At 48.1% G+C, this 10,051-nt stretch overlaps 1 protein-coding gene across 1 annotated transcript in view; it reads right to left on the bottom strand.

Moving 5' to 3' along the window:
* Window positions 1–7,622, bottom strand: part of VWC2L (von Willebrand factor C domain containing protein 2-like) — a gene marked incomplete at its 3' end in the record, with an annotated part of 63,221 nt that extends 55,599 nt beyond the window's left edge. Inside the window, exon 1 of the mRNA XM_015408601.1 lies at window positions 7,224–7,622. Coding sequence (XP_015264087.1) covers window positions 7,224–7,616 — 393 coding nt within the window. The remainder of the gene's footprint in view (window positions 1–7,223) is intronic.
* Window positions 7,623–10,051: the final 2,429 nt, after the last annotated feature.

The raw sequence follows: 10,051 nt of genomic DNA on the forward strand, positions 1-10,051 counted from the left end.
AAGTGTGTCAGAAGGCAATGACCACCGCTCAGGCTCCACTGGAATGTTTTGGGTTGCTAGCTATTGGGGGGGGGGTGCAGATCTGTCCTCGCAGAGGAGGGAGAGCTCGTACCTGAATAAAACTTGGTCTTAAAGGTGCCACTGGGATGTTTTGGGCCGGGGGGGGGCAGGGGGGAGCTCTGCAACTTACCTGGCTGCTTCTTGCTCTGACTGAGGGCTGCTGGGAGCAGGGGGTGGGGCTTGTTGCATGTGCCCGCCCACGGGCTCTTTACTGCTGGAGCTCCGCTCCTGTGCGCTCCTGCGGGAAATGACCCCTGCTATTAACGATATCAAATTATAGGATGTATATCCAGAACCAGGGTTCATTAGACCCAGGCACTTAAAACTGCTCCTCTCCCGGCTCTTAAGGAGTGTTTAGAATTCTTTGTTATTCTGGGGTGGCAGTATTCCTCGCGAGGAAACGAGCACTAAGGAAGGAAGTGGGAACACTCGGACCTGTGACTCTCAAGAATTCCTGAAATAAATTAAATTTGTGACACAAAGAAGAGGCAAACATGCGTTTTTAAATGGAGGCTATTTAAAAACGCATGTTTGCCACTTCTTTCAGAACATGAACATTGCTGGTGAAAGAGGTCCTGGCAGGAGGTCTGGTCAGCTCAGTTCTGCAGACTTGAGAGGCCCCGCTCCGCCCCGCCACAGGAAGCTGTTCTGCCCCCCCCCCACTGTTGCCACTTTCTCAGTAGGGTGCTCTTCAACGTGCAAGAAAGCTCATGTTGACTTGAGGAAAATCCCACCTGTGAAGCTGGTTAAAACTGGCCTGATCTAAATATCCAGGGTGTGGATCAACAAACAGAGAGGGGGTCGGCTTTCCATAAACCAGATGGAAGCCCCAGGCTTGTAAAGAAATATAAAAGGGGGAGACAAGGCTATGGGGTTAAAAAACAACAACAAAGAATGTGCACAAGTTGGGTACCTCATGCTGTTACACCAGTGATGGCAAACCTTTTAGAGACCGAGTGCCCAAACTGCGACCCAAAACCCACTTATTTATCACAAAGTGCCAACACAGCAATTTAACCTGAATACTGAGGTTTTACTTTAGAAAAAACAACTCATACATTAACTTAAGATGATCCAAGCAAAGTAAGGAACGCAATCCCAAATGCTTTCATTTACTTAAAATTATTTGGCAGAGAATTTGACACTTTAATGATGGTCTGGGGCGATGGCACGCCTGCCCACAGAGAGGGCTCTGAGTGCCCCCTCTGGCACCCATGCCAGAGGTTCGCCACCACTGTGTTACACTGATAAGGTCCTTGCAACCCCAATAAACAGTGCTGCTGCACACCATAGGGAACAGAGACCAAATGTTGTGGTGAGGAAACAGCCGTGGGGTAGAGAGGAAGAGGAGGAGGAAGAGGGGGCAGCAGTGGTGGGGGGGGAGGCAACAGCACTGGGATCCCAGGGAAGGAAGGGAGGGGGGGGGAGCCAGCAAAGGATGGGATTTTCCTTCCCCTGCAAGTCACTTGCAGGTTCTCTGATTGTTCAGTTTATACATTTCTGTCACTAACCATTCACAGGCACTGCATTATACATAATTCCAGAGGGGCAGCCTTGGGTTTGATGAGTGGGTTCCAGAGCTGTCTGTTGATGGTGGGGAAATTACTTGTGCCCTAGTGATTTCCTTGATGCACCACCTGGAAATGGGGGGGGGACTCATCCAGTCCCAAGGGCTGGCTGTGGCCCCCGCTGAGGCACTCTCCTCTGCACTGATGTTGTGGAACAAGCCATGGCCCTGTTTCTGCCCTGCCCACGGGTCTGTGATTGGAAGGGGCCTACATAAAACAGGCCAAGGGTGCTCTCCGTGGGCACTGGACGTTTATGGATGTTCCAAGCCTAAATAGGCTTCTGTAGAAGTCAGTCCCACAGATTTCAGTTGGACACCCAGTTGATTTGCAAAGCCCTCATCCTAAGAACCTGACATAGTTTGGCTCCAAGTCTGACTCATTTTAGAAGCTCTGGTCCACTGAAACAAAGGGAAAGTCCAATTGTACCATTGTTCCACAGAATCATTTCAGAGATGACAGAATTACTATAGAACGTAAGCAGAGATAATACGGCAACAGCTGTTCTCTTGCATAATTCTGGGAATTTTCCTGGTGTGAACATAAAGAGGGGCTGAGATGTGTGAAACAACCTCCATGGAACTTTGCTGTCATAAGATGATTATACTTCACACATTCCATCTTTCCTTACCAGCATCTTTTCAAAAATGTTAGTGGAGGTCAGTGTTCCCTCCAAGCTGAATTAGTGTGAGTTAGCTCACAGTTTTTTAGCCTCCAGCTCACACATTTTTGCCTTAGCTCAGGAAGGATGGCTCCAGAGCAAACTAATTTATGTCGTAGCCAAATCTCTCACTTACAACTTTAATGCCAGTAGCTCACAAAGTAGAATTTTTGCTCACCAGACTCCACAGCCTAGAGGGAGCATTGGTGAAGACTGATTGTGCTGCAGTGGTTGATGGCTAAGTAGGATTGGTATCTGGACCTGCCAAAATCTAGCCCAGTCTATTTGCTGGACTGGATGAGCACACGGACACAGAAGAAACTTAACAAAGCCAGGAAATGTCTCACACTATCCTTGTCTCTATCAAATAACCTAGCCGTAACAGGCTATTGAAGTGGACAGCTGCAATCGATGACAAATCAGCAGTAATAATAACAGTGGTTCACCCAGCACTCTTTTGATGCGCGCAGACAGTCTTGGCCACCTGTCTTGGCCACCATGTACGGGAATGATCCAGCCTCATCTATTTTATTGGGAGAAGCAGGCTTAAAAGGGCTTGGATTATTGAGCTGGATCCTTCCCACAAGGATCACGGTGGATTATTGAGCTGGATCCTTCCCACAATGTTGACATCACAGGTGTATTCCATAGAAATGCTGGTGGTGGCAGCCAGTGCTCCCTCTCAGCCGTGGAGTCTTGCGAGCAAAAATCCTACTCTGTGAGCTCCTGGCATTAAAGTGGTGAGCGGGTGATTTGGCTACTGCATAAACTCTGTTGCTCTGGAGCCCTCCTTCCTGAGCCGAGACAGACATGAGTGAGCTGGAGGGTAAAAAACTGTGAGCTGGCTCACACTGACTCAGCTTAGAGGGAACCCTGGTGGCAGCAGCACTTTCCACAGCTTTTATCACGGAGGGAACTGTTGCCTTTCAGTTACCAGCACAGGCAGGTGTCAGAAGGGACAACAGAGGCAGAAAGACAGAGAGGTCAGGACTCTCTTCATCCCTCCTTAGATATGCTCTGTTGTTGGGATGGGCTGTGGCTCAGTGGCAGAGCGCCTGCTTGGCATGCAGAAGGTCCCAGGTTCAATCCCCTCCAGTTGGAAGAAGAAGAAGAAGAAGAGACTACCCGAGGGAGTCTCAGAGTGGCTGACAAACTCCTTTCCCTTCCCCTCCCCACAACAGACACCCTGTGAGGTAGGCGGGGCTGAGAGAACTCTGACAGAAACTGCTCTTTTTCAAGAACAGCTGTGCTAGAATTATGGTTTGCCCAAGGTCATCCATCCAGGTGCAAGTGGAGGAGTGGGGAATCAAACCCGGTTCTCCCAGATTAGAGTCCGCGCACTTCACCACTGCACCAAACTGGCTCTTGTTGAGACTCTCTGAGACCCTCAAGAGCTGCTGCCAGTCTGAGTCAACAAGACTGACTGTGATGAACCAGGGGGGGGTGTCTGATCCAGTGGGAGGGGCAGTGTCGTGTTTCCCCTGCCTGTCTCTCTGTTCTTTGTCCAGCCTCCATGAGGGCAAGATGTGCTGCTGTCTACCTCTGTCCGTCCGAGCACAGACAGACCCTTGGGATGCTATTCGCTACCTTTCCCCATCAACGATGGAGTCCCAACAGGAGGAAGAGCTCTGGACTCTCCTCGATTCTGAAGTAGCCAGTCTCGTGTGAACTTAATTCCCTCAGCCACGCCACCGTCCCGCTGTGCAAGGAAGCTCCTAAGTTGTCACTTCTGAACTTGCCACTGTGACCGCCTGGTTCACACATGAGAATGCACAGAGGACAGACTCACATGTGCACAGGGGCGTAAACCAGGTATCACGCAGAAGATCTCTGTCAATAATGTGAAGAGATCTTCCGGCCAGTATAACCCCCCTCCGGCTTTATAAGAATTCTAATTTTTTAAAACAACAACAACACACAACCACAACAGAAGCGGGTAAACCTGCCCCTGGAGAGGCCTCCCCCAGTGATCGCTCCAAGTCCTGCGGTTGTGTCTTCTGGGGACCACAGAGGCTCAGCACGGATAGTGCAAGCTAAATGCCTCTGGAAGGCAGGGCGGGAAGGGCCGCTTTCTGGCATTCCGAAGAGCTGGGCACCGTTTAAAAAACAACAGCACCCAAACCCTCACCCTTGATGGATGATTGGCCTCCTCTGAATAAAACAAATTCTTTTCCATCTCAGAGCCTCCCGTTTTCAGACTTGCCGAGGCTTTTCGGTGCTGAAGGTAGCAGGTCTCAAGAGATTTGCTTGGGTGTACTTGGAGGACTGTTACTGCCTGGAAGCACCCTAGCGGGAGACAGCCAGGCACTCCCTCGGGAAGGGAATGACGATTTCAACCACAGAAGACTGCTTGACCCGCACAGCAGCCTTTGTAGGATCCAAGCACGTCCCTGCATTAAGAATATTACTTAGAGCCACTTCATGTGCTTACAACAAAGGAGACCCCAGTTAACCCATGGGCTTTTCCTCCATGGCTATGGGAAACAAACAGACTTGGACTAGGGTCCTTTCTGCACTTGGATCTCGTCCCTGGTTTTATCAGAGTTCAGCTCGCAACACAATACTCCTTGCATTCATCCCTGGTTATAACAGCATCCGTTTATCCCGGGACAAGCGTGGGGCGAAACCGGGGTGACTTCAATGTAATGCAGAAACAAAAAAAAAACCCAGAGATAGTCACAGGGGTGAACTCGAGTGTCGTGCAGAATGCAAAAATACCCTGAGATAATGAGAGGGGTGAACCTGCGTGTAGTGCGGAATGTAAGTTCGTGGACAGGGTTGAACCAGGATCGAAGGTCTAGTGAGGAAAGGACCTGTGTTTGTCTTCAGGGCAGTTTGTGAGACACATTATTCCCGGGTGCCTGCCCTTCTAAGGTCAGCTGCCATCTTGAATATCCCATGAAACCACCTCAGTCCCACTCCTGCAATGAAGCACAACAATTTTGCTTCTAGTAGCCTTTGTCGACCCCTATCCCAGAAAGTCCAAGTGCTGCTTATACTCCTCCAGAGGAAAGGGAAGCAGTAACACTCTGGTTTTTCAAAAGCCAGATGTTTGGACTGGCAAGCAAGGGGAAAAAAAAGCAGAGTGTGGACATGCAGCCCCCCCCACAAGCACAGGAGAGCTTCCTCCTCTATCCAGTGAGGTGGACAATTCAGAATCTGACACTAACAAAGCTATGAGTGTGAGGGCGAAGGGTACCCTGAGGGGGGGGAGTGTTTCGAGGTCCCCCTCATTGTCCGGTGGGGCCTGATGTCATGGGCGGGGCCCAGTGATGCCATGGTGACGTCACACCGAAGAGCAGTGTTACTAATAATATTTCCACACAGAATCTGACACTAACAAAGCTATGAGTGTTAGGGCGAAGGGTACCCTGAGGGGGGGTAGTGTTTCGAGGTCCCCCTCATCGTCCGGTGGGGCCTGATGTCATGGGCGAAGTCCAGTGATGCCATGGTGACGTCACACCGAAGAGCAGTGTTACTAATAATATTTCCACACACTACTAGACCTACAGGACATACTATCTGTGTTTCATGATTATGCAGCTTTGAAGAGATTGGCTATTTGATGGATGAAAGCATTCAAAAATGACATGGAAATTAGCTCCACGCTGCATAAAAAACACAGTCATGTGCCATTACAGCCATATTCTTGCACCTACATTCCTCTCCCAAGAGAGACTGCAGAGCATAAGGCCACAGGGTGGGGTGCAAAGCTCTGTTGGGAAAGCGAAGGGTGAGGGTTTGGGTTTTTTGGGGGGATAACAAGTAATAATTGCCTTAATGACTACAATTAGAGATTTCTAAATTAAACCTGACTGTAAGACACTTCCCCCTGTCTAGGGATTATCCCTTATTTGTGGTAAATTTGTGTGGCTACTGAGTAGGGAGTAGCATATACAGTCCTGGCATTCAAGGAATCTCACATCCTCCAAAAGACCTTGTTTCCCTGCAGTGAGGGGGGGGGGGTCTTAAGACTGCCTGGATATTAGGGCCCCTCAGCCCTTTGGCCTCTTGCAGTAAAGCACTTCTTTTTCTGGAGTGGAAAGTTGTGGAGTTTAACGTTGCCCCCCCCCCAATGCATTGCACCACTCCAGTTCTTTCAGGGGGGTGGGTAAGACACTTGACAGGGGAGACTTGCTGATGAGTAAGAGGCATGCCACACTTGCTCAGAGGCTCACAGTCTTTCACACACACAAGCCACAGTAAGCTGGTTTACCACTAATGCTTAAAAACGCTATCCAGTTCAGTGAACGTAGCCAATTCTTTTTTTGTTCCTGCCCCCCCCCCGGCCTCTGGGGCAAACTCCCAACGTAAGCAGGAGAGGAAGCCCAAAAGTCATATAGATCTCACTCTGGTTTCCTGACCAATGTCCTCACTTGTTACTGAGGACACCAAAGAGGAGAGAAACAAGCAAGAGAAGGAAAGGGCTCAAGGAGAAAAATGAATTTAGTCAGGAGGAAGAGGGTAACTGACTGACCTCCCACTATCTTGCCATTTAAACTCCCACATTCTGTTTCAAGTGAACAAAAATTTCTCATACATTTCCCCTTATATCTCCACCATGAAAAAGACCAGAAACTTGTTTTTTTAATTAAATGCTAGGAATTCAGGGAGGAGGCATGACTTTGTTCTTCAGAGACATTGCCTCTAATGTCCCCTGTAGCTATGGGCCTGCCAGTATGCATTAGCCACCTTGATAGCTAACAGACTAACCACTGCAGATGTGTAGAGTGGAATCAACTAGCTAACAGACTAACCACTGCAGATGTGTTGAGTGGAATCAGCCTGTTTTTACAACTCTCGGTTAGACTACAGGATAGGGAAACACTGACTCTAAAGCTGAGAGAGTATCATTTAATACTGTTTATCTGTGCTTTTAAATATCTCTTTATATAAACCTCTGTAAAGATAGATAGAATGAGCTGAGTTGATCTTACCTTAAATTCTTCCAAAATCTTGTAACTTTTCTCTTGATATTCACAAAAATTCTTCACTTCTTTGCATTCTGGACAGCATCCATTGTGTTCTACTTTAGTACACTTTGGGTGGATTTTGGGACATTCCGGCTGGTCACAGACCGGCCCGTCCTCAGTACAGACACAGGGGCAGTTGGAATGCCCTGGGAAAAACCGTTCTCCCAGTTTGTATACAAAACCACTGTCGTCCACACAACCTTTCCCTCGGTAGTCATCAAAGATCAGATTGTTTTCGTTATTGGCCGTCTGGTCCCCTTCATCCGCAGGGTAGTCTTCATGGTTGAAGGCAGCTGGTGTGACCATGTGAGGGATCAGCAGCAGAAACAGGCAGGCTTCGTGAATGTGCAGAGCCATCCCCCTCCTCAGCTCCTGCCTGGGATCCCGCTCTCAGATGCCCACAGATGTTCCCATGGAGAAGCCAGCGTGGCGGGGCTGGGAAGGAATCGGAACAGGAACAGTCGGAAATGTTACACAATTTTCTACAGTTCCCAGAGACGAGCAACTCTTAGCACGGACCAAGGAGAAATCTCATCTTTCTGACAATCCCTGAGATTTACTGAGGCATGTATGCATTAGCAGACAGCACAGGGAAATGTACAGTAGAACTTGGGTTTCAAGAGGGCAGTCATGTCGGTCTGCAATAGAAGGGTCCAACCTAAAGTGCGACTGGACTTGAATCTAATATAACCAGGGTAACCCCCCAGGTTATGTAAGTATCCGGCACATGCCAGGAACTGGTGATTCTTTTAGCATCACCGAGATCTACTGCATACTGTGTGCTTCAGTGTTACACATTATGCATTGCCAAACTTGATATGGATAATGCAACCCAGCCAGACAAGAGTAAGAGAATCATTAATCCCAATTGGGTTGGACGATACACCTGCTAGCCTGCTGGGTTCATGATGGAGGCCTCTCAATATTAGTCCGATTCCTGCATGAGGAACAACGGAGCCACATCACGGACACACTCAGGTGCTGCTGACTACTTATGTCAGGGACACACACGCAAATCCTTGCCCACATCTGGGTGGCAGGTGCTGCGTTTGTTTACACACTGCTACAGACGGGTTTGCCAAGAGGATGAATCACTTATCAATGAGTTTTTCAGAAAACTGAGACTTAGACCAATGATTGCAATTGTTCCTATTTAATTGCTGGGCTCACAATTCAACACTGCCTTCACGGCACGATGAAAAGAGATTCTCATCAAAAGCAAAAGATAAAGAAAAAAGAACAATGATTCTGACATCTAATTATATTTACACTGCAAATATGAAAAAGAGGGGAAAAAACATTGCATGGATTCTGGTCTTGGGTACGGTCGAACATTTTCACCTGTGGTGCTGTTCTTGCCAAAGCAAAATAGATCCATGGGCAGGGCTGGTTCAAGCTAGCAAGCCCTTTGGGTCTTGACACAACTGTGGCACATTCCTATCTCTGAAGAGGGCCCAGCAGGCTGAGGCTTATTAACTGATTATTACCCTTACTTACAGGTGGCCTTGCTCTGTCTCCTAGACGCAGGGCAACAAACAATGTGGCAACATAGATAAACATTACTCGCACCTGAACAATCTGCTCTGAACATGGCGTGGTCTCCACAGGCCAGGGGAGCTGAGAACCTCATAAGCTTCCATGGATGCACGGAGGAGCCACAGCATCCAGGCAAGAACAGGCTCACTGTGACTATTTGATTGGGGAGGGGGGAAAGGAGGGCCTTTCCCTCCCCTCACACTCTCCGTCTATTTTGCTGCTTCACTATCAGCGCAGTGCCTGTCACTGTCAGCAGAGTATACAAAGCCGCACACTCCATACCAGTCCTCTCCTCAGCCTAAGGGAGGAACAAGGCAGCAGGGGTGGTTCCCTTCCCTTCCCTTTTCAGGAAAGTGGCCACAGGATAGATGCTCCTAAACAAATGATGCTCCTAAACAAAAAACCTCTTATAAGCTGTAGAAGCATTTTAGTTAACTGGACATGGATGTCAAAGAGAGAGAGAGAGAGAGAGAGAGAGGGAGAGAGACTTCTTCACCTCATTTGTATATCTTGCTCCCTGGAGACAGTGGTCTAATATCAAACCACTCAAGATATTCCAACAACGATAGAAAATGTAATTTTGTTATAGATACAGCCTCTGTTTGTGCATCATTTAATTGAAAATGGTCCTACGGATTTATACACTCCAACTTCCCCTCTGTCTCTCGACTTCAACCCACACCCGAACAAGAATGACTCAGGGGGAAAAAAAGCAAGCCTCATATTTTTGCCAAATTATCTAAATAACCCTTTTGACCAAGCAGATTCCCCCCCCCCCAATGCTTCTATAAGGGAGAGGTTGGATGCTTCACAGACCTGCTCAGAATGTTATCTCATCCACTGTCGTTCCAGACACATTTTTACCACATGAGTCAATGGTGCAGCAACAGCAAGAGTATCCGTGTTCTCTCTCTCTGCGTGTAGCAGGACTGTTCAGGCTGCCTTCCCACTCTGACCAAGCCACCACTTGCATGCTACAGGTAGGCTTCCGTCTGCTAAGCTTAAAAGCTGCACAAACTTTACAAAATGATCAGGTTTTTTAGAAGTGATTTGTAACTAGCACGGCATGAAACAACCCAAGTCTGGTACAAGGGTTTAAAAAAAAGCAGCCAGCTTTCACAAATAATTAAATCATTAACATTGCCAACACCTTGTCATCCTTGATGCTTTACTGTAACTTAATTATGCTTCAATCTGACAGAAGAAAATGGAACAGACTGAAAATTCGACCTGCTGATAAAGAATCCCACATGTAA

This window comes from Gekko japonicus, unplaced genomic scaffold (genome assembly GCF_001447785.1).
Source record: "Gekko japonicus isolate JY-2015 unplaced genomic scaffold, Gekko_japonicus_V1.1 scaffold1543, whole genome shotgun sequence".
NCBI classification, from domain to species: domain Eukaryota; kingdom Metazoa; phylum Chordata; class Lepidosauria; order Squamata; family Gekkonidae; genus Gekko; species Gekko japonicus.